General features: G+C 26.3%; 2 protein-coding genes across 2 annotated transcripts in view; one reads left to right on the top strand and one right to left on the bottom strand.

The window, feature by feature from the left end:
• Positions 1-26,929, top strand: part of LOC126845494 (cytochrome P450 4C1-like) — a 54,502-nt gene that overhangs the window by 16,007 nt on the left and 11,566 nt on the right. The gene's annotated exons all lie outside the window — the stretch shown is intronic.
• The window catches only part of LOC126845491 (cytochrome P450 4c21-like), a 105,272-nt gene continuing 83,745 nt past the window's right edge, over positions 5,403-26,929 (bottom strand). The window contains exon 9 of the mRNA XM_050584136.1: positions 5,403-5,858. Within this exon, the coding sequence (XP_050440093.1) occupies positions 5,620-5,858 (239 nt within the window). The 3' untranslated portion in view covers positions 5,403-5,619. The remainder of the gene's footprint in view (positions 5,859-26,929) is intronic.

Here is a 26,929-nt window from a genome sequence, read left to right as displayed (position 1 = left end):
TAAATGTGCCTAAAATAAAACCTACCAATATCCAAATATCTGAATTTGAAAAATTAATTAAATAAACTAATTAAATAAAACTAATATATAAATGCAATTGTTATAACATCCATTTTAATTTGACCTTAACTAGAAACAAACATAATGTTTAGATAGATAATGTTATTTTTAAACTTTTATTATTTTATTTTAATATTCTTTTATAATTTGTACATGTGTATATTGACAGTTAATATAACTTCTACTTAAAAAAATATTCAACTGTATTATAATACGTAATTTTTTTTTATTCTTATGATGAGGCATCATTAAACATCTAAATGAATATATTTTATTTTGTATAGGTATACAAAATGTTATAGTATTTAAATTAACTGTTTTTTTGTACTCAGATAAAAATAATTCAACATTCCACCCTTCCTCCAGACCAAAATTTTAAATAATAAGAGGAGTTTCGTTGGTTATTATTTATAGGTAATAATAATATTTCTATCCGTTTTAATTTTAAACTTTAATAATTAAATAATATTGAAAATATAATCTTTGAAGCAATAAAACACAGTAAAAATATGGTTTAAAATTATTAACAGAAGATATTTAATGCCAACTTTAGTGTCTTGTAAAGATTAATTTAGCTAATCTTGGAAGCTATTGTTTGAAAATGTGTTATTCAAAATTACCCAGTAGGACATTTTTACATAATATTTATACCATAATTTTTAAATTAATTAGCATTTAAAAATCGTTTCGTAATAATACACATTATATTAGATTAATAATAAAACGTAAATAACAGAGTTAAAAAACCGTGGGAATTGGTTCGTAAAAGTTACACTTACATTGCTGAAATTTAGCCTGCGCACAAACGTGTAGTCTGTTATAATTATTTAAATAAAACTAATTTATAAATGCCATTGTTATCAAATCCATTTTAATTTGACCTTAGCTAAAAACAAACATTATGATTAGATAGATAATGTTAGTTTTCAACCTTCATTACTTTATTTAAATATGCATTTATAATTTGTACATATTAAGTATATTTACTGATAATATTATTCCAACTCATTTTAAAAACATTTTCAATAGTATTATAATACTTAATTGTTCTTATTCTTAAGATGAGGCATCATTAACCATCTAAATGCATATATTTTATTTTGTATAGGTATACAAAAGGTTATAGTATTTAAAAGGTTTTGGAATTTAAATTTACTGTTTTTTTGTACTCAGATAAAAATAATTCAACATTCCACCCTTCCACCAGACATAAGTTTTAATTTTAAATAACTTTTAAAGTAATTATCCAAAACTTATTTTCATCCACTAAACTTCCAAACTGTCGCGATTTAAGAATCTTGTTGGCGGTTGAGCCGCGGTTTAACACCACTTCTTATTATGGCCTAAAAAATGTATTACTTTTGTTCTAGTAAAAATGTAGTACTTTTGTTAAAGGCCTAAGGCGACCTAAAAATATCGTTAAAGAATCTTAAATTTGGAAAAGAATAATAGATATACAATTATGTTTAAATTTTTTAAAATAACTTAAAGGTGTTAAATTTGTTATTGTGTGTTTGTACTTTTTTCTAAATTAAAGATAGTTATTCCATTCAAATTCTTAACTTTAAAAAACTAAACAATTGTGTTTAAAACCTAATACATTTTAAATTATAATCTGATTGTCTGATTTGAATATTTCTAAAAATGCTTCATAAAATACACACGAACATAAACTTTAAATAGCAATAACTTTTGAACAGTATGTTATAAAAAACTTTTTTAACATTTGTGTATTTAAAATATTAATCGACTACAGAATATCCCAACAAATTTAGGGGTTCCCGGTTTAAATTTTAAAAGTTAATACCATGCTTGCGCTAACTACTTATAGTATGATTTTAGATTCAAGCGTTAAATGTGCCTAAAATAAAACCTACCAATATCCAAATATCTGAATTTGAAAAATCAAAATCAGCTCTAAAATTTAGACGTTTTCTTCATATTTTAGATATCTTACAATGTAATATGGCTAAAATCAATTTAAATATAATACAAAAATAAATTTGTTTAATTTATGTATTCGAAAAAGTGACTAAAGGCATGATATAGTTGATATGATATAGTTTTAAAATGTTGATTAATAGGTAGATTTTCATTGAGAATGGCTCAAAGGTAACAATCATCTTTTTACCCGTTGTAAGATTAAACTTTAATTCTTAAATAATATTAATGTATCATATTTCATGCAATAAAAACACTGTAAAAAAATGTGGGTTTTTATTAATATGAGATGGTATATTTGCTAACTTTAGTGCCTTGTAAAGGTTAACTACATAAAGTACTAAGACATGTTTGAAAAATAAAATAAAAACACGTATTTAATATTTTTAGTAAAACTTACTTGTTGAAATAGAAAATTCATGTTTTTGATTGCTGTTGAAATTATCTAGTTTCAGTGTGTAAGTCTTAAACACAAATGGTTAATTCCTAATATTCTTGTTCCTTTTATACGTTTTTCTTAAAATTAAATTTTTTGTATATATTATACCTAAATATGTTTATTTCAATTGTTTCTCTTCAATTCAGACTTTAATTAAAATTATATAATAATTTTTTAATTTTTTATATAAATGCAAATATTTTTTACAAAATTTAATATTTTTCATTAATTTTTTTTCACATAATTAAATTTTTACATTTAACTTCTTATAGCGGGGAATTTTAATGTCACTATAATATACTAAAAGACACTAAATAGAATAAATAGCTAACGCAAATGCACAACGCATTATGAATTTAATTTTTGTATTATTTTAAAAGAATATAAAGCTTAGAACATCTATAATACGGCCAAGTAAATGAAAATTATAAAAAATTCATTAATTATATTATGATACAAATTACTTACTCGAAAGCAGCATCCATTTTACATAAACAGCGTGGAAGTACAAACAAAATGGTAAAATATCTCGTAATAGATGAAAATATAAATAAATGCCAAAAATAGACTTCTAATAACTTTCTTTAAGTTTAACAATTCTTAGCATTTTCTTGATGGTTTTGATGTGAATAGGTAATTATAACTATAATTACCCATTCACAAATATTGGTACCTAACATTTCAAATGTTTCTTTTTCTTCAATAATCTATTTTAAATGATTTATGATTTATGTTATCCACAAAAAAAATCTTCCTTCAACTGTATGTATAATAATTCCAACTCTGTTCATAATTTAATATATCAGTTTGAGGTTATCTATGTTAAACGGTTTTTTACAGTTGATTGATTGAATAATTTGTTAGTTTAACAAAAACAGACTTCTAATAACTTATTTAAGTTTAACAATTCTTAGCATTTTCTTGATTGTTTTAATAGGTAATATTTAATTTAGTTTAACACGAATTGACCTTGCCCGATATTATGATTTTATCATTTATGGTATATTTTATGGTCTTGCAGTTTTAAATGATTGTACTTTTGATTTTGATTAATGAAATCATACTTTATGAGTTATTATGATGGTATAAATACTGTTTTTGTATTATATAGCATATACTAGTTTATAAATGTTTGGGTAATATTTTTAAGAATTTTTTTTTATATAAATTTTATTTCATTGACATAATGTGTACATTATAAAAAATACTATTTATGTACCGAAACATAAGGCGTTGATCTTTATGCGTATCTACAAGGTAAGTATACTACTTTATTGGAGTTACATAACTAACACCAAAAACTATAAAATAAAGGATTTCATGACTTGTATGTCATTAAATCTATTGTTATATAACCTTTTTCTTTAAATGACCCACTATGTGTTATAAAAAATTATGCCTAGTTGCGAAAAATAATGTTTTCGGTTGCTGATGAAATTATATTATACAGGTATCCCACAAAAAAAGACAAATGAAATAACTTTTTTTTTTTTTATATTAAGATAAATACAGGCTTTAACGATTTAGTTATTATCCTAAGTGTACATTCTATATAGGAAATTAAAAATTATTTATACACCGCGTGTAGGCTTAATCTATATTATCTTTTGTTTAAGTGAATATTTTTAACTTTTTTTTTTCAATCAATTTATACTCATTTGCACTATAAGCACCATATTTTTTATTGCACTTTACTATTTTATTATTTTTAATTATTCAAAATTTGAGTAAAGTTTCACGTTTAAACACTCAAAAGTCAAAATTCAAAAAATAATCAAAAACGTTGTCAAATTGATCACAACAAGGTGTGACACATTTTCAATGTTCAAAAGAATTTTTTAGAATCTTATACTAAAACATTTTCTTGTCATTAATTAATATGACTTAATTTTTTCTTGAAATTTAATTAAATCAAACAGTTAACTAACTAGTTTTTGATTTCCATCCGTGATGATTATGTTCACCGTGATGGTCAATTTTTTTCTTATACTTTCTAGAGAAATCTAACATCATAAACAACATAAAATAATATTTTTTTTTTATTTGACGCATTCAAGGGCACATGACAAAGATAGTTAAAGTTATACAAATAGGAATAAAAATGTAATAACATTTTTTAGCTTTACACTAAGATCCTTAATATGCGAAACATTTATAAGATTAGCACTATACGTAAACAGTTCAAAAGATCGTTTACGACAAAACGCGATGTGAAAATGTTTAGAGGTATATTATAAACATAGACCATTTGACATTTACAACACACCAGTTATAAACTCTGTTCAAATTCTCCTGCTAATTGCGAAAATAAAAACAACTTAACAAACACTTGTATAAAATTTACATCATCGGCCAAATAGAAACAGCTAGAAGGATGGAATAAATCAGCAAGATCATAGATACACATTTAGAATAGTTATGAAGATAAGTGCCCACGCTAGAAGACTCCACAGACAATACGTATTCCGGAAGAAATAACATTATTAATAATAACTTGATGCGACCTACCTGAAGGTTGAGAACCAAACCATTTAAAATAAGGGTTCTTCAGTTCAACTTTTTTTAATTTATCAAATTTAATTTAATTTATAAAACGTTATAGATTTAATGAGGCAAACATTAGTTTATATCAATAAAAAATGGCATCTACACGCCCTCTGATCGCAAAAGTAGAAATAATATCTAAATAAAATACAACTAGATTTAGCAATTGTCGATTTAATATTAAACAGTATTATTTTTATAATATTGATTATAAATTAAAATCGTACAATTTGTTCTTGTGGTACACTATTGCCAATCAACATAAAGAATATTAAGATAAATATGAAAGGGTGTTAAATTATTCGAATTAATACATATTAATAAAAAAAATGTACATAGAACCCAGTGCTTTTTTCTACTCCAAACCATTTTCCAGCTTACACCATTTAATTTTTTTAATTTAAGATATTTTCGTTAACTATACATCCTATTATACAACATTGAAATCCAATAAAAATATCCTGAGAAACATAACACTTCGTAATATGAAATTATGAATTTCATAGAGTTTTGATTCTTTATGTATAATTACGTTAATAACAAAAAAAAGTGTATTTAAATTTGGTTTTAAGACAGTAAACAATCTCAGTAAGTTCTACTCAATTACAAAATACCTAAATACTATAAACTACTCATTACGTTCTTGATTCTATTTTAACGTAACATCCGTTGATAAATTCCAGTGCTATGGTACACGATAGTTTAAGTTCCTTTGGCGTAGGGCATTTTTCTGATGGCGAAAAACGGTAGGACCTTACAAGAGTAGATATCGCAGTCTTCATTTGAAGCATTGCGTATTTCATTCCAATACAGTTTCTTGTGCCGCCACTAAAAGGAATGTACGCATAAGGATGACGACTGCGACACACGTCTGGTAAGAAGTTGTCAGGATTAAATTTTTCTGAATCCTTATAGCTTTGTGGATTTAAATGCAAACAATAAATGGGAATCGCAATAATTGTGTCTGTAACAAAATAATATTTGAGAACTATTAATAAGGTTCCGTGAAGACATGTAATTTAAAAACATTTATTTTTTATTTTTAATAGGTTCTACCCGCCGGGATTAGATATTTTCCAATCATCATTTCGTTTTCTACTTGTCTAAGCACTAGAGGAACAGCTGGATAAAGTCGCATGGTTTCTTTGATAACGCGTTCTAAGTATTCCATTTTTTGTAAATCCTCGTATGAAGGCGGTCTGTTTAAATTACCATCCGAAAATATTGAATTTATTTCTTGATACACCTAGGGTCAAATATGATTAAATAATTTTAATTTTTAATAAATATGGAATTGTAACTTATTACAGAAATAATTACAATTTGTTGAACATCTTGATGATGAGCCAGCATAAATATAATTAATGAATTTGCTTTTGCAGTTGTTTCATGTCCCGCTTAAACAAAATTTTGGAAATAGTGCTTCTTATTGTAAGTAAAAAAATTATTTTTGGGGGTAGGGTTTTGATTTTGAAAAGAATGAGATAAGTTGTTTCCTTATTTGTTATTATAAGAAGAACATATGATGTATTCAAAGGTTTTACAAGTATAATAACAGAAACATAACAATAAATATTGCATCAATGAAATACCAATATTTTGATGTTCGTTTACTAACAGAATTTCAATTAAAGATTTAACCTTTTGATAACTACAATCTTCGTCACGACACCCGTTAATCATAGTTTTTGCTTTTTCATTAAGTTCGACTTTTTTCTTCTGGATTAAACCATTTACAAATTTATGCATTACATGTTGACTATTTCGTTGTTCATGTTTTTTCGATGACAGCGAAAACAAACTCGATATTAAAAACCACGGATTCGAAATTCTGTATGCAAAGATCTAAAACAAAACAGTAAGCTGCATAACAGAATTTAATTACAACATTGTTAGAGCATAATAATATTTTCTCAGTTTCGCGTGATCTATTGAGGCAGCTATAAAAAATAAACTAAAAACAAATAATTTTTACTTCTGCTAGACGTCCATAGTTATTTCGGAAATCATGGTTTTCTTTGTTTTGTGAATTAAATTTTTCTCCCAACGCTGTTCTTCCAATAGTGTCCATCGATGCTAGTTCGAATGCATAGCTTATTTCACATTCAAATGAATTGCTTTTACTATTTTTACTTAATATGTGTTCGAGAATTTTGGATTCTTCGTAGAATAAAGTAATCAATGATTTTAAATTTGAATAATTTAGCCATTGATTTATAATTTTCCTAAATAACATACGTTTTATTAATTATTCATCTCGTTTAAATAGGAACAGTTTGATTCATTAGTTTCTTATAAAATATTTATTATCATGATATTATATAATATATCATATATAGAAGGAGTGGCTGATTGGGTAAGGCGACAGTGTGTTAACGCTCACTGTCGCCGGTTCGACATCTCATGATGGCAGCTTCGGCCCTGCATGGCCCGTTCAGCTACATGATGATAATTAGTATATATATATTTATAAATTACAATATTTTACCTGTTTTTTTTATAGACATGAACATTGTTAGTTGTAATTAGCCCCTTAGCCGAGAAAACATCTTCAATTAACGAATAAGGTATATCCTTTTGAAAACAATTGAAACTATTCATTACTATTTCTATATCTTTTGCGTTGGATATACAAACAACCAGCTTGTTAAACAACCAAAATTTAAATAATGAATGCTCGTACCTTTAACATATAGAGCTCGTTTTATAATTTGTCTATAAATACATATATTATATATTTAAACAGTTAACATAATAATCACAATCAAAGATTCTTGCATTTAATCCAATTTTAATATATTCTACCTTAAAGTTCTGTAGCATGTATGTGTTTCTAAAGACTTTTGTGTTAACAATTTGGGCCACAGTAAAAAGCTAACTATTCCCGAATTGATCATCACATTTCGTTGAAAAAATCGTGATGATATTCATTAACGGGTTAGTTTTAACTATTTTATCTTTAAACTCCCATACTTAAGTAAATATATGTTATGGATAATAATTTAAATTGTTAATTATCTCGGGTTTGTTTTTTGTTTGGTTCAAGGCTACATTATTCCACAAAATGTATGCAAGTAAACTAAGAGTATTTACTTTCTTGTATAATAATAAGCTGGTCTTACTACATTGTCTTTATAGTATTTCACAAATTGGATGAGACACGTATCAATTGTTTATTAACTTAAAAATGTTTTCAGTAATTAGACAACATTATACCACAAAACCCCACATGTTTATTCACGATTACTTACTTCTTGCATAATAGTTTCACATTCTCTAAAAACTTTTCTTGTCCTCGTGTTACAATCGTTGGACTTCCAACAATAAAATTACCTTTTGGACCAGGTATTTGAGCAGCCAAAGTAATTTGCCTTCGGTTTTTTATCCTTTGAATAATTACTACCGATGTAACTAACACAAGTGTAAGTATAATGAATTGAAAATAACTCATATTATAAATCTGAAAATTAAGCAAAATATGAATTAGAAACATATAACTAACAGTGTTTTATGGCTCAAGTCAATCTAAATTGCTGAAGAATTCATATAGATATACAGTGTGTACTTTTTAATGATATTTTGGTTCCACGGTTAACTACATAAAGTACTTTACATTAAGTGTATTTAATTTTTGGTAGTAAAACTTACTTGTTGAAACACGAAAACCATGTTTTCGATGCTGATAAAATTATATGGTTGTACAGTGTGTAAGTTTTAAACACAAATAGTAAGTCTCTGATAATCTGGTTACTTATATAAGTTTCCCTTGGAATTTAATTTATTGTATATATTATGTTAATTCATTTTTATTTCCACGGTTTCTCTTCCGTAATAATTCTACAATAATTAAAGGTATATAAAAATTTGTTGGTTTTTAATTTAAATGTGAATATTTCATCCTTAATTTTATATAATATGCTTCAGTGAATTTTGAATAACTTGAAAAAAATGTTTTAATTAAACTTGGAAACTAGCGTTTGGCAATGAGCTATTCAAAATAACCTAGTAGGAAATTTTGACTTATGTATATTATACTTTTTTTAATTAATTAGCAAGCTAAAAAGACGTTACGTAATAATACACATTATATCAAATTAAAATAAAACGTAAATAAGAAGCCCTTATATTAGAAAGACGCTAGGTTCTATTTAAACCTACAACAGGTTATAAAATATTGTCAGAAAGTATAAAATATTATTGTATTAAAAAGTATGTTGTTTTTTTTTTACAAATGCGGGTCATGAGTATTATGTTGTTCTAACTTTCTACTGTATAAACACTATTATTTACTAATATTTTTTAATTAATTGATTTAGCAAAGATATTGGCTTGACAAAGTGTTTTATTAAGGATAAGACACTTAGTATCTCTTACAATATCCGCAATTTTATCAATTTTCGTTTTATGATGCATATTAGAGTCTCAATTTTTTACAGCGTCCAAATTTTTTAGTCTGAATCTATGTTTCAAATTTCAAAAGCTGATTATAAGAGGAAGCAGATAGGTATATGAGAGTTAGAAAAACCGTTGGAATTGGTTCGTGAAAGTTACACTGATATTGGTCGAATTTGGCACGCGTACAGATGAGCGGTCAGTAATAACTAATAAAAAAAAACTTACATAATGTTTAGATAGATTATGTTATTTTTTAACCTTCATTATTTTATTAAAATATGATTTTATAATTTGTACAAATGTATATTTACAGTTAATAAAACTTTATTTTAAAATATTTTTCCGTTGTATTATAATACGTAATTGTTTTTATTCTTATGATGAGACATCATTAACCATCTAAATGCATACAATTTATTTTGTATAGGTATATAAAAGATTATAGTATTTAAATTTACTGTTTTTTTGTACTCAGATAAAAATAATTCAACATTCCACCCTTCCACCAGACATAAATTTTAATTTTAAATAACTTTTAATCTAATTACCCAAAACTTATTTTTAACCACTAAACTTCCAAGCTATCGCGATTTAATAATCTTGTTGTCGGCTGAACAGCGGTTTAACACCACTTCCTATTATGGCCTAAGACAATTTGTTTGTTCGCCTATTTAGTTGATAATCGATCAACTAGAGAACAGCGAAAGTTACACGGCTGACCTCACATGTTTAAATGCATTGCATTGAATAAAGGCTTAAAGGCCTAAGGTGACCTAAAAATATCGTAAAAGAATCTTAAATTTAAAAAAGAATAATACATATACAATTATGTTTAATTTTTTTTTAAATAACTTAAAGGTGCATTGCTGTAAAATTTGTTATTGTGTGTTTGTACTTTTTTCTTAATTAAATATAGTTATTCCATTAGAATTCTTAACTTTAAAAAACTACACAATTTTGTTTAAAACATAATACATTTTAAATTATAATCTGATTGTCTGATTTTAATATTTCTAAAAATGCTTCATAATATACATCACGAACATAAACTTTAAATAGCAATAACTTTTGAACAGTGTGTTATAAAAAACTTTTTTAACATTTGTGTATTTAAAATATTAATCGATTACAGAATATCCCAACAAATTTAGGGGTTCCCATTTAAAATTTTAAAAGTTAATACCATGCGTTAAATGTGCCTAAAAAAAACCTACCGATATCCAAATATCGGAGTTTGAAAAATCAAAATCAGCTCTAAAATTTAGCCGTTTTCTTTATGTTTTAAGAAACTTACAATGTAATATGGCTAAAGTTAATTAAAATATAATACAACAATTTTTTTTTTAATATTAGGTATTTAAAAACGTGAACTAAGGCATGTTATGATTGTTATAATTTAATTTTTTTTTAAAATAGGTGGTGTTACAATGAGTATTGCTTAAAGGTAATAATAATCTATTTATCCGTTTTAAGATTAAAGTTTAATACATTCATAATATTGACGATATCATATTTGAAGCAATAAAGCACTGTCACAATATACAATTTTTAATTAATATCAAATGCCTACTTTAGTGTCTTGTAAAGGTTCACTACATAAAGTACTAAAATATTAAATGTATTTATTTTTGGTAGTAAAACTTACTTGTTGAAATGGAAAATTCATGTTTTTGGTTGCTGATGAAATTATATAGTTATACAAACTATATAATTTGTATTGTGTTTAAGACTTACACAATAAACATAAATAGTAAATTTCTGATATTCTTTTTCCTTTTATACGTTTTTCTTGGAATTTAATTTAGTGTATATATTATTATGTCAATACATTTTTATTTTTATTGTTTTTCTTAGATTCAGTCAGTAATGAAATGTACACAGGTAATAATTTTATTACATATGTAATATTCTTCATTATATTTTTTTCTCATAATGAATTTGTACATTTAACTTTTAAATGGAGAATTTTAATGACACATACTACACTATACTAAAAGACTTTCATTGTTTCATACTAAAACCTATACATAACCTTTTTGCACCCCCGCTAAAATGTAACATAACTCAAAAAACATGATTTTTGAGATTATAGCATATTTTAAATAAATATCATATCATTATTGTGTAAAAACGTCATAAGTCTATTATTAGTTTTCACCGATAAATGGCGCACGTCACTTATGGTATAACATTATTTTACATTATGTTGTCCTTTTTTAAATGACTTTATTAAAAAATGGCATTTTTCCAGTTATGTCACTTTTTAAGCGTGGCTGCTATATATTAAAAAAATAACTATACTAAAAAAATGTATTACAAATTACAATACAAATTGCACACGTCTGTTTTTATTAGCTAATTAAATTTACTAACCAAATTCTTCTTAAAATCAAATCAAATTTATTCTGAACTAAAAATTAAGGATTATTAATATACTATTATCATAAAAACAATATAAGATGTTGTTATTATTATGATAATTTTGCTATATTTTCAAAGGGATTATTACTGGCTTGTGTCAAGCATTAACTTTTATTTTTATACTTCTAGAATGAATACACCTATGTAGAGCGACATCATTTTAAATGTATTAGCAAAATTATCCTTAAAATCAAATCAATTTTATTCTGAACAAGAAGCACACAAATCTCCTGTTTCGGAACAATTATTGGATACTGACCATAGCATAAAACCATTTACAAATTAAAATAGTTCTAAAGAACTTAATATTTGAGAAGCAATAGTAACTTTCTGTTATAATATTTTCTTAAAAAACGATTTTGTTTAATTTTACTCACGATACCTTGTTATACTACACTTTGGTGTTTTTTAATTTAATATTAAGTTTGGCTCTTTAGCCTGTTAATTTATTTTTTAAAATATAGTACAATTAATACGCATAATGAATACAAAGTATGTTTAGTAAAAAATAATGTGAACTACCAAGTTGCTAATTTCAAAAACTACGTTAGTAAAATTGTATATTGCTCTACATTTAATAAAAAAAAACAATTGTTTTAATTAACCTTGGGGTTTCATACTAGCGATATAAAAAGTGTTCTTGGAAATTTCATAGTGGAAATTAAATTTTACCTACCTAGTGGGAAATTTTTAAATATATATTTTAACAACCAATTAAATTTTAATAAAAACCAATACCACATCTATAACATCTATAACATCTATTTATAGTATAGTTTAATAGCATAATAAATATAGCTAAATCTAAAAATAACTATTTGTTAAGTATTTTATTTTCATTAATATTTAAATATATATTATAGACACATTATTATGATTCCTATTATTTTAATAGTTTTTAAAAAATTAAGTAATTATTGACGATTCAAGAATAATAAGTAAATAGGAATCACGATAATAGTGTGTATAACAGATATTTATATTTAATATTCAATAGATAATTATTATTATTATTAAATATCGAGAAACGAAGAAATTTAAATAAATGTTTTTCTTTTCTTTGGTGTTATCTGCAGTGATTACATATTTTGTATCGTCGTTTCATTTTCTACTTTCTTGGCCGCCAGGGTTGCATACCTTTAATTATTGTAGAATTATTACGGAAGAGAAACCGTGGAAATAAAAATGAATCAACATAATATATACAATAAATAAAATTCCAAGGAAAACTTATATAAGGAACCAGATTATCAGAAATTTACTATTTGTGTTTAAAACATACACACTGTACAACTATACAATTTCATCAGCACCGAAAACATGGTTTTCGTATTTCAACAAGAAAGTTTTACTACCAAAATTTGGCATTAAAGTATTCCACCTGTTAATATTTATAAATCTTGATTTTTTTACAATGTTTTAGTGTCTCAAATATTAAATCATGCATATTATTTAAGTATTAAAGTTCAAACTTAAAACGGGCAGGAGCATTAATATTTCCTTTAAGCAATAATCAAAAAAACTCCACTTATTATTCAAAATTTTTAAATTATAACAATCACTTCATGCCTTAGGTCACTTTCTTAAATAAATAATGTTAAAATATTTAATTTTTGTATTATATTGTTGAATGTTGAATTATTTTTATCTGAGCACAGGAAAAATAGTCTTGATCATCAATTTAAATATAACCTTTTATAAATCTATACCAAATAAAATATATGCATTAAGTTAATGATGCCTCATTTCAAGAATAAGAACAATTACGTATTATAATACAATTGAAAGTTATTTTAAGTTTAAGTTATATTAACTGTAAATATACACATGTACAAATTATAAAAGAATACTTTAGTAAAATAATGAAGTTTAAAAAATAACATTTTCTATCTAAACTTTATTTTTATTTTTAAAAAATTTCATCAAGATCGGTTAAGCAGTTTCAGAGTTCATCGCAAACAAACATTGTGACTGGAGATTTTCATATAATATATAAAGATAGATAACTTACTTTCTTAAACATTTAAATATTCAAAAGTAATTATAAAAATTAGAAATTTGAAGGTTTTTTTTAAGTAGGGATGTTTGCATATTTTATTAAGTAAGTATATAGTTGTGTTTAATCCAAAAGTATGTTTATTTTTTGTCTTTAATATAAAAATTATAATACTCGTAATAATATTATAGTCCATTATTATTATGGTAACTATTATACCATTATAATCCTAAATTTTCTTTAAAAATAACTTTGATGGGATTATAATAAGAATTGAGTTAATTATATATAAGTTATATCGTGGAAAGCTAACCTAACCTAACAAGTAAGTTTCACTACCAGTTTAATGTTTGAGTGCTTTATGTAGTTAACCTTTATTAGAAACTAATTTTAGCGTTAAATAAAATCTGTTCAATTAAAAACGTTAATTTTTTTACAGTTACGTGGTTTATTGCCACACATAGTATATCATCAATAGAATTTTAGTATTAAAGTTTAAACTTAAGATGGGTAGAAAAATGGAGTATAGTATTATAATTATCTGTACCAAACCTGTGTGAGCAATACTCAACGAAACTCCACCTCTCATTCGAAATTTTAAAATGAAATAACTTAAAAAATAATTATTTAAAGCTGGTTGTCGACCATTACACAAATTTAATTTAAAGAAAAGAATATTTATAAGGAACCAAATTATGAGAAATTTACTATTTGTGTTTCAAACTTATAATAGTGAAACAATAATGTCATTAAAAATTCCATAATATTATTTTATTTTATACCTATATTATTTTATTAGCGACCATATTATTCCTTTAGGTTCTATCTTGAGTACATAATGATAAAATATGTTTTATTTATGTTATATTTAGTTTGATATGTGCCATATAACATTGTAAGTTAAATAGTTTCAATTCATATTTTTCTTAAATTTCAGATTTATAATATGAGTTATTTTTAGTCCATTATACTTACTATCCTGTTAGTTATATCGATAGTAATTATTCAAAGGATAAAAAACCAAAGACAAATTACTTTGGCTGCTCAAATACCTGGTCCAAAAGGTCATTTTATTGTTGGAATTCCAACGATTGCAACTCGAGGACCAGAAAAGTTATTAGAGAATATGAAATTGTTATGCAAGAAGTAAGTTATCGCGAATAAGCATGTAAAGTTTTATGGTATAATGTTGTGTAATTACTGAAAACATTTTTAAGTTAAAATACAACTGATACGTGTGTAATCTAATTTGTTAAGTATTAGAAAGACGACATAGTAAAACCAGCTTATAATTATGCAAGAAGTAAATACTTGTAGTTAACATGCATATATTTTGTGAAAAAATGTAGCCTTAAGCCAAACAAAAATCAAATTTCGACATAATTAACAATTTTAACTATTATCCATAAAATCGATTTAGTTTTCAACTTTACTTTATGTATTGGAGTTTTAAAAATAACATAGTAAAACAAACACATTAATGAGTGTAAACACGAAATTTTAAATTGTATGTAAAAACTTTTCAACGAAACTTAATGATCAATTTAGGAATAGTTAATTTTTTCTGTAGAGTGTGGGAAATTAACAAAAATTACATGAGAATCACATACATGCTCCAGAACGTTAAGTTAGAAACTATACATATAAAAAAAAAAAGAATACTTGACTGTAATTATTTTGTGAATTAATTAAATTTAAAACATAAGTACTTATGGACAAAATTTAAAACAACCGCATTATGTTAAAGGTACGAGCATTCATTATTTAAATTTTGGTTGTTTAACAAGCTGATTGTTTGTATATCCAACGCCGAAGATATAGAAGTAGTAATGAATAGTTTAAATTGTTTTCCAAAGGATTTTCCTTATCCGGTAATTGAAGATGTTTTCTCGGGTACGGGGGTACTTACAACTAATAATGTACATGACTATAAAAAAAAAGGTAAATTATTGTTATATATAGTACCTATAATATTATGATTATAAATATTTTGAAAGAAAAAATAAAAAAAATGAATACTCTATTAATAAAACCTACGTTATTTAGGAAAATAATTTCTCAATGGTTAAAGTATTCAAATTTAAAATCAATGATAACTTCTTTCTACGATGAATCCAAAGTTCTTGCACACATATTGAGTGAAAAGTGTAAAGGAAAACCCATTAAACTTGAAATAGGCCGCCTTTTTGACCTTGCATCGATGGACAGTATTGGAATAACAGCGTGGGGAGAAGAATTCAATTCACAAAATAAAGAAAACCATGATTTCCGAAATAGTTATGAACTTGTAGCAAAAGTAAAATTGTTTTTTTCTTCATTTTTGTAGTAACATAAGAACATTACACGGGACTAAGAATATAATATCCGCTAAGAAGATTATTGTTTTTATATTTTAATTACAGATGTTTTCATACAGACTTTCGAGTTTTTAATATCGACTTTATTTTCACTGTCATCAAAAAAAACATGAACAACGAAATAGTCAACATTTAATGCATACATTTGTAAATGACTTAATTCAGAAAAAACAAGTCGAACTCAATGAAAAAGCGAAAACTACAATTATTGGGAAATATGACACAGATTGTATTTCTCAAAAACCTAAATCTCTAATTGAAATTCTATTAGCAAACGAACAACAAATATCACCTAAAGAAATACAGGAGGAACTTATAACCGTTATAAGTGGTAAACATTATATTTAAATTCTATAGCGGTAAAAAGTTTTAACAATGTTTTATAACTATTTTCTTTAGTTAAAAACATCGGTAATTCAATGATGTATTATTTATTAATGAAGTCAATTAATACATCATGTGTTGTTCTCAAAATATTCTTCATAATGACATGTAAGGAAAAACTTCACCTCATTCTCTTCAAAACCAAAAAATCACTGCTTTTCATCTAAAAAATTAAGCATTCTACATTTAAAATAATAGCAAACATTATTTCCAAAATTGTAAGGGAAATTCTTCTAAATAACGTTGTTTAAATGTGTTTTATGTTTAAGCGGGACATGAATCAACTGCAAAATCAAATTCATTAATTATATTTATGCTTGCTCATTATCAAGATGTTCAACAAAATGTAACTTTTTCTGAAATAAATTACAATTCCATATTTATTTTAAGAAAACTATTTATTTTCGACCCTAGGTATATCAAGAAATAAATTCAATATTTTCTGCTGGCGATTTTAACCGATCACCTACACACGATGATTTACAGAAATGGAATACTTAGAACGTGTAATTAAGGAAACCATGCGACTTCATACAACTGTACCCCTTATTGCCAGAAAAGTAGAAAACGAAATGATGATTGGGAAATATGTTGTCCCGACAGGTAGAATAAAAAAATTTGTTTTTTAAATTTCGTAGCTAAATGGTGATGAAGTTATAATAATCGAATATTATTATTTTATAGACGCAATTATTCTGATTTGTATTCAATGTTTGCATTTGAATCCCAAGTACTATAAGGATCCTGAACAATTTAATCCTGACAACTTCTTACCTGACGTGTGTCGCAATCGTCATCCTTTTGCGTACGTTCCTTTTAGTGGTGGCTCAAGGAACTGTATTGGAATGAAATACGCAATGCTTCAAGTGAAGACTACGATATCTACTCTTGTGAGGTCCTATTGGTTTTCGCCATCGGAAAAATGCCTTACGCCGATGGATCTCAAATTATCTTTTACTATAGCAGTGGAATTTATCAATGGATGTTACGTTAAAATAGAACCAAAACATAATAGCTTGTAAATTTAAATGTTTAGGTGGGTTTTATTTAATTAAAGTTTAATGAAATTGTTTAGTGTTCGATAATAAAATTAAAAAGAATTTTATCTAGTTATTAACAGAATAATACTTAAAGAAACAAAATTCTATGTTATTAGGCAGTGTTTTCATTCTTAGTGGATTATTTTGTTAATTACAAAAATTATTATATTTAATAAAATTAAAATGTCTGAATGTCTGAAATTAAAATGTAAAATTAAACTTCTGTAATGGTCAACCACCAGCTTTAAATAATTATTTTTTAAGTTATTTTATTTTAAAATTTCGAGAGGTGGAGTTTCGTCGAGTATTGCTTACAGGTTAGGTACAGATTGAGTTTAAACTTTAATACTAAAATACTATTGGTGATATACTATGTGTGGCAATAAACCACGTAACTGTAAACAAATTAAGGTTTTTAACTGAACAGATCTTATTTAACGCCAAAATTATTTTGTAATAAAAGTTAACTACTTAAAGCACTCAAACATTAAATTGATAGTGAAACTTACTTGTTGAAATTTTTTTTTTTCGTTTTTTATATATTTTTTTTTTCATAAGTACTTTGAAAGACTCTAGGTATAATACTGTTGTGAAAAAACCACTTCAATGACTATTAAGTATTCCACGATTTTTATTTAAATATATTAATGCCAACTTGTAACAGTGTCTTGTAATTAGTTATGGTTAACTACATAAAGTACTAAACATTAATTGTATTTAATTTTGTTAGTTAAACATACTTGTTGAAATACAAAAACCATGTTTTTGGTGCTGATGAAATTACACAGTTGTACAGTGTGTAAGTTTTAAACACAAATAGTAAATTTCTGATAATCTGGTTCCTTATATAAGTTTTTCTTGGAATTTAATTTAGTGTATATATTATTATGTCAATTAGTTTTTATTCCCACAGTTTCTCTTCGATAAGAATTCTACAATACTTAAAAGTATACAATAATTTGATTATTTTTAATATAAATGTAAATATTTCATCCTAAATTTAATATAATATGCTTCGTTAAATTTTAATAACTTAAAACAATTGTTTTAATTAAATTTGGAAACTAGCGTTTGGCAATGATTTATTTAAAATTACCTAGTAGGAAATTTTTACATAATTAAATTATACATTTTTTAATTATTTAGCAAGCTAAAAAACGTTACGTAATAATACACAATAAATAACTTAACCTCTGAGCAGTGGCACCTTTGAGAATCTCGTTGGCGGTTAAGCAGCGGTGTTAACACCGCTTCCTATTATGGCCCAAGAAAACATATTTTATTTTTTTACCTACTATGTTGATAATCTATCAACTAAAGAACAGGAATATACACAAGGTTGACCTCACATGTTCAAATTAATTGCATTCAGTAAAGGCATAAAGGCCTAAGGCTACCTATAAAGGTGGTAAAATAATATCAAATTTGAAAAAGAATAATACACACACAATTATGTTTAATTTTTTTTAAATAACTTGAAATTGTAATTCTATTAATTTTGTATTTTGTGCTTGTACTTTATGCACTAAGTTATTCCATTAGATTTTGCTGTAAAAGTTTTATCTTATTATATTATGCATATTGATAATACTTAATTGTTCTTATTCTTAAGAAGAGGCATCATTAACCATCTAAATACATATATTTTATTTTGTATAGGTATTTTAAATGTATTAGCAAAATTATCCTTAAAATCAAATCAATTTCATTCTGAGCAAGAAGCACACAAATCTCCTGTTTCGGAACAATTATTGGATACTAACCATAGCATAAAACCATTTACAAATTGAAATAGTTCTAAAGAACTTAATATTTGAGAAGCAATAGTAACTTTCTGTTATAACATTTTCTTAAAAAACGATTTTGTTTAATTTTACTGACGATACCTTGTTATACTACACTTTGGTGTTTTTTAATTTAATATTAAGTTTGGCTCTTTAGCCTGTTAATTTACTTTTTAAAATATAGTACAATTAATACGCATAATGAATATAAAGTATGTTTAGTAAAAAATAATGTGAACTACCAAGTTGCTAATTTTAAAAATTACGTTTGTATAGTTGTATATTGCTCTGCATTTTAATAAAATAAAACAATTGTTTTAATTAACCTTGGGGTTTCCTACTAGCGATATACAATGTGTTTTTGGAAATTTCCTAGTGGAAATTAAATTTTACCTTCCTAGTGGGAAATTTTCAAATATATATTTTAACAACCAATCGAATTTTAATAAAAACCAATCTTCTTCTTCTTCTTGGGTTTTCCGGCCATCAAGACCATCCCATCACACATCCAATCCTCCAGTCTTCCCTATCCACCGCTCTTGTTTTCTAATCCCGTCCTTCGTTCAGTGTTTCCACGTCTTTTCTTATCACATCTTCCCACCTCAATCGTGGTCTTCCCAGTGGTCTCCTGCCTACTGGGTTCTCGTCCATGTCATCCTTATGAGATGGTTCTGGCTTCGCATAGCATGTCCAGCCCATTGAAGTCTTCGGCTTTTGATTACGCTTAATATATTTTCTTTCCGGAACATCCTTTCCAGTTCCTCATTTTTTCTCGTTTTCCACTCTCCCGTTTCTCTGTCCATAACAGGTCCAAAAATCTTCCTTAAAACTTTCCTTTCAAAAACCAGTAATTTCCTTTCCTCAGTCTTTCTCAATGGCCAGGCCTCAGCCCCATAAGTGACAACTGGGCGTATTAAGGTTATGTATAGTTGTATCATCATTTCTATTGACAGAGATCGTGATCCTAATATTTTTGTGAGTCCATAGAAACATTTATTTCCTGATATAAAATGTACAAAATGTAACTATTTCTGAAATAAATTACAATTCCATATTTATTTTAAGAAAACTATTTATTTTCGACCCTAGGTATATCAAGAAATAAATTCAATATTTTCTGCTGGCGATTTTAACCGATCACCTACACACGATGATTTACAGAAATGGAATACTTAGAACGTGTAATTAAGGAAACCATGCGACTTCATACAACTGTACCCCTAATTGCCAGAAAAGTAGAAAACGAAATGATGATTGGGAAATATGTTGTCCCGACAGGTAGAATAAAAAAATTTTTTTTTTAAATTTCATAGCTAAATGGTGATGAAGTTATAATAATCGAATATTATTATTTTATAGACGCAATTATTCTGATTTGTATTCATTGTTTGCATTCAAATCCCAAGTACTATAAGGATCCAGAACAATTTAATCCTGACGTGTGTCGCAGTCGTCATCCTTTTGCGTACATTCCTTTTAGTGGTGGCTCAAGGAACTGTGTTGGAATGAAATACACAATGCTTCAAATGAAGACTACGATATCTACTCTTGTAAGGTCCTATCGGTTTTCGCCATCGGAAAAATGCCTTACGCAGAAGGATCTCAAATTATCTTTTACTACATCAGTGGAATTTATCAATGGATGTTACGTTAAAATAGAACCGAGAACATAATAGCTTGTAATTTAAAATGTTTAGGTGTGTTTTATTTAAGTAATTAATAAAAAAATAAATTGTTATGTACTGTTATGTATCAAAATCAAAAGTACAATCATTTAAAACTGCAAGACCAAATGTATCATAAATGATAAAATCATAATATCGGGCAAGGTCAATTCATGTTAAACTAAATTAAATATTATCTATAGAAACAATCAAGAAAATGCTAAGAATTGTAAAACTTAAAATAAGTTATTAGGAGTCTATTTTTGTTAAACTAACAAATTATTCAATCAATCAACTGTAAAAACCCGTTTAACATAGGTAACCTCAAACTGATATATTAAATTATGAACAGAGTTGGAATTATTATACATACAGTTGTAGGAAGATTTTTTTTTTGTGGATAACATAAATCATTAATTTTTTTAAAATAGATTATTGAAGAAAAAGAAACATTTGAAATGTTAGGTACAAATATTTGTGAATGGGTAATTATTATTTTAAAATAAAACTTTTCAACACAACTTAAAAACCTATACAACGCTTACAAAAATAGTTAATATTTAGTTAATATTTTGATGGATGATCAATAAGTTAAAATTAATTGATTTAAATATAGGTTGCTATATTTTTTTTTGGTTATATGTTCAACCTTTAAATAATATTAACCCATTAGCGCCATGTGATGCCATTTGGCAACGGTAATAGACCTATTTTCCGGAATTTAAAATTTCTTGGAAGTTTCTTGTGTAATTGGAAATATACTTATCGTGACTATTACGGTTTGTTAGCTTTATTTATATGTAAAGATTAAATCCCACTAACGACATTTATTAATATTTTCATCTATTACGAGATATTTTACCATTTTGTTTGTACTTCGACGCTGTTTATGTAACATGGATGCTCCTTTCGAGTAAGTAATTTGTATCATAATATATTGAATGAAATTTTTATAATTTTTATTTACTTGGCCGGATTATAGATGTTCTAAGCTTTATATTCTTGTAAAATAATATAAAAATTAAATTCATAATGCGTTATTAAAATTCCCCGCTATAAGAAAGTTTAATGTACAAATTCATTATGTGAAAAAAATTTAATGAAGAATACTACATTAAATTTAGTATAAAATATTTGCATTTATATTAAAAATAATCAAATTATTGTATACTTTTAATTAATGTCTGAATTGAAAAGAAACAATTGAAATAAAAATTAATAGGTATAATATATACACTAAATTAAATTTTTAAGAAAAATGTATATAAGGAACAAGAATATCAGAAGTTTACCATTTGTGTTTAAGACTTACAACAGTGAAACCATGATATAATTTTAAAGTACACACTACGAGTATATAACTAAAAAATTTCATCACCAACTAAAAACATGAATTTTCCATGTCAACAAGTAAGTTTTACTAAAAACGTTAAATACATTTTATGTTTTGGTACTTTATGTAGTTAACCTTTACAAGCATATTAAATTGAATTTAGGATAACTTATATACTTACTTATATAAATATATATATTTCGCTCATCATAGATGGAATAAAGAGTTTTTCTATAATAATACTATATATATGTATACAACATTCATAGAGATATATATATTAAGGTACGCTAAATTAAACTCCAAGAAAAACTTATATAAGAAACCAAAATTTCAAAAGTGTACTATTTGTTTTAAAGCTTACAACAGTGATGCCATTGTATCATTATAAAGTACACACTATATAACTTTATAAATTCATCAGCAATTTAGATTGATTTGAGCCAAAAAGTATCGTAAGCTAAATGTTTTTAATTCATATTTTGCTAAATTTTCAGATTTATAATATGATTTATTTTCAATTCATTATATTTACACTTGTGTTAGTTACATCGGTAGTAATTATTCAAAGGATAAAAAACCGAAGGCAAATTACTTTGACTGCTCAAATACCTGGTCCAAAAGGTATTTTTCTTGTTGGAAGTCCAACGGTTATAAATCAAGAACTAGAAAAGTTTTTAGAGAATGTGAAACTATTATGCAAGAAGTAAGTAATCGTAAATAAACATGTCAAGTTTTGTGGTATGATGTGGTCTAGTTACCGAAAACATTTTTAAGTTATTAAACAATTGATACGTGTCTCATCCAATTTGTTGAATACTATAAAGACAATGCAGTAAGACCAGCTTATCATTATACAAAAAAAAAAATACTCTTAGTTTACTTGCATACATTTTGTGGGATAATGTAGCCTTGAACCAATGAATATCATCACGATTATTTCAACGAAATGTGATCATCAATTCGGGAATAGTTAGTTTTTTACTGTGGCCCAAAATATTAACACAAATGTCTTTAGAAACACATACATGCTACAGAACTTTAAGGTAGAATATATTAAAATTGGATTAAATGCAGGAATCTTTGGTTGTGATTTTTATGTTAACTGTTTAAATATATAATATAAGTATTTATAGACAAATTATAAAACGAGATCTATATGTTAAAGGTACGAGCATACATTATTTAAATTTTGGTCGTTTAACAAACTGATTGTTGGTATATCCAACGCTAAAGATATAGATATAGTATTGAATAGTGTCATTTGTTTTCAAAAGGATATACCTTATTCGTTAATTGAAGATGTTTTCTCGGCTAAGGGGCTAATTACAACTAACAATGTTCATGACTATAGAAAAAACAGGTAAAATATTGTAATTTATAAATATATATAATCATTATCATCATGTAGCTGAACGGGCCATGCAGGGCCGAAGCTGCCATCATGAGATGTCGAACCGGCGACAGTGAGCGTTAACACACTGTCGCCTTACCCACTCAGCAACTCCTTCTATATATGATATATTATATAATATCATGATTATAAATATTTTATAAGAAACTAATGAATCAAACTGTTCCTATTTAAAGGAGGTGAATAATTAAAAAAACGTACGTTATTTAGGAAAATTATAAATCAATGGCTAAAGTATTCAAATTTAAAATCATTAATTACTTTATTCTACGAAGAATCCTAAATTCTCGAACACATATTGAGTGAAAATAGTAAAAGCAATTCATTTGAATGTGAAATAAGCTATGCATTCGAACTAGCATCGATGGACACTATTGGAAGAACAGTGTTGGGAGAAGAATGTAACTCACAAAACAAAGAAAACCATGATTTCCGAAATAGTTATGCACGTCTAGCAGTAGTTTTTTTTTAACTGCCTCACTAGATCACGCGAGACTGGGAAAATATTATTATGCTCCCGCAATGTTGTAATTAAATATCTGTTATGCAGTTTATTGTTTTTATTGTTTTATTTTAGATCTTTGCATACAGAATTTCGAATCCGTGGTTTTTAATTTCGAGTTGGTTTTCGCTGTCATCGAAAAAACACGACAACGAAATAGTCAACATTTAATGCATAAATTTGTAAATGGTTTAATCCAGAAGAAAAAAGTCGAACTAAATGAAAAAACAAAAACTATGATTAACGGGTGTCGTGACGAAGATTGTAGTTATCAAAAGGTTAAATCTTTAATTGAAATTCTGTTAGCAAACGAACATCAAATATCACATGAAGAAATGCGGGACGAACTTATAACCATTATAAGTGGTAAACAATATATTTTAGTTCTAAAGCGGTAAAAAGTAAATTTTAGCAACGTGCTCTAGCTTTTTTTTGGAGTTAAAAATACTGATATTTCAATGATGTATTATATATTATGTTTCTGTTAATATGTTTTTACAAAAAGTCAATACATCATATGTTGTACTCAAAATATACTTATAATGACAAAATACAAGGAAAAATTTCATCTCATTCTCTTTAAACTCAACCCCTTTCCAAAAAAAATGTTAACTTACAATGAGAAGCACTACTACCAAAATTCTGTTAAATAAACGTTATTTAAATTAATTTTTATTCAAGCGGGTCATGAAACAACTGCAAAAGCAAATTCATTAATTATATTTATGCTGGCTCATCATCAAAATGTTCAACAAAATGTAATTATATCTGTAATAAATTACAATTCAATATTTATTAAAAATTAAAATTATTTAATTATATTCGACCCTAGGTATATCAAGAATTAAATTCAATATTTCCGGATGGTGATTTAAATCGACCGCCTACATACGAAGATTTACAAAAAATGGAATACTTAGAACGCGGTATCAAAAAAACCATGCGACTTTATCCAGCTGTTCCTATAGTGCTCAGACAAGTAAAAAACGAAATGATGATTGGAAAATATCTAATCCCGGCCGGTAGAACCTATTAAGAAATGTATTTTTTTTTTAGTTACATGTCTAAATGGAACTAAATTAATAGTTTTCAAATATTATTATGTTACAGACACAATTATTGCGATTCCCATTTATTGTTTGCATTCAAATCCACAAAGCTATAAGGATCCAGAAAAATGTAATCCTGACAATTTTTTACCTGACGTTTGTCGCAGTCGTCATCCTTATGCGTACATTCCTTTTAGTGGTGGCACAAGAAACTGTATTGGAATGAAATACGCAATGCTCCAAATGAAGACTGCGATATCTACTCTTTTAAGGTCCTACCGTTTTTCGCCATCAAAGAAATGCCCTACTCCGCAAAATCTTAAACTATCGTGTACCATAGCACTGGAATTTATTAACGGATGTTACGTTAAAATAGAATCAAGAACGTAATGAGTAGTTTATAGTACTTAGATATTTTCCAATTCAGTAGAATTTACTGAAATTGTTTACTGTTTTAAAACCAAATATAAAGACACTTTTTTTTGTTATTAACATAATAATACACAAAGAAATAAAACTCTATGATATTCATGAAACATGTAGTACGAAGTGTTTTGTTTCTCAGTGTATTTTTATTGGTTTTCAATATTGTATATTAGGATGTTTAGTTAACGCAAATATCTTAAAAGGGTATATACTTAAATTTTATATTAAATTGAATATATATATATATTTATCAAGCAATAAAATTGACTGTAACCCATAATAATAATATGTATAAAACCCCATTAGTTCCATGTAGAAGTTGGCCTTCGGACAAATGGTGGCGCTATTTCCGATTTAAAAGCTGCCATATCGACTTCCACGGTTTTGTGACTTTGGAATCTAGCGATACTTGAGCGGGTGCCTCCAAATACACTATCCTAAAAGTCTACGAAAAAAAAAGTTTTTTAACAATGTCTAAAAACAATCTTAGCTCAATTATTTTACTTTTTCATCGTTCCTAATTATCGTTGGCGTCGTTAGGCGAACGCCAGTAATACGTATATACACTACCGGCCTTTGTTCAAATAGCAACAACTGCCACGATCGTGCCGATTTTTCAGATTTATCTATTATTATGTCCCAATCTTTACGATTGACTGAAACTTGAACAGTGTAATTGTAGGTTCGGCTATCGCGGTCCCAAAGCAGCATCCTATAAATAATGACAATACTGATATAATCTTAATCTTATTGCCACAGTTAACCTAAAATTATTTTAAAATATACTTCAGACACCAAAAATATTATAGTTAAATAATAGATACCAAAGTAAAAAGTAAATATTCTGTAAACGATTACCTCATTGAACTGAGCACATACGGTTGGGCGAGTTGAACCTCTATACATTCTCCCGATACCAGGAAATGATATGTATATCCAAGATCCCCATCGTAGTTTTTATAGTCATCATCCAAAATGCTTTCTCTCATCTTTTGGGACAACGGGGCCATTCTTTTGCCAAAAAAATAACCTTCGGTTACAGCCGTATCCATAGATGATAAAGCAACATTGTACTTTGGAGCTAATAGATAAAAATCAGTTAATTAGATAAATAAGTTTTTTTTTTATATTATTCAAAGAACGAGTTATTTTCGTGTTGTCCTTACCAACTAATCCGTTT

Source organism: Adelges cooleyi, unplaced genomic scaffold (assembly GCF_023614345.1).
Source record: "Adelges cooleyi isolate 19-005CV unplaced genomic scaffold, UGA_ACOO_1.1 ACOO_flye_CR_arks_rails_tigmint_CR_PRNA_794, whole genome shotgun sequence".
Taxonomy (NCBI): Eukaryota; Metazoa; Arthropoda; class Insecta; order Hemiptera; family Adelgidae; genus Adelges; species Adelges cooleyi.
This window is presented reverse-complemented; position numbering and strand designations above follow the sequence as displayed.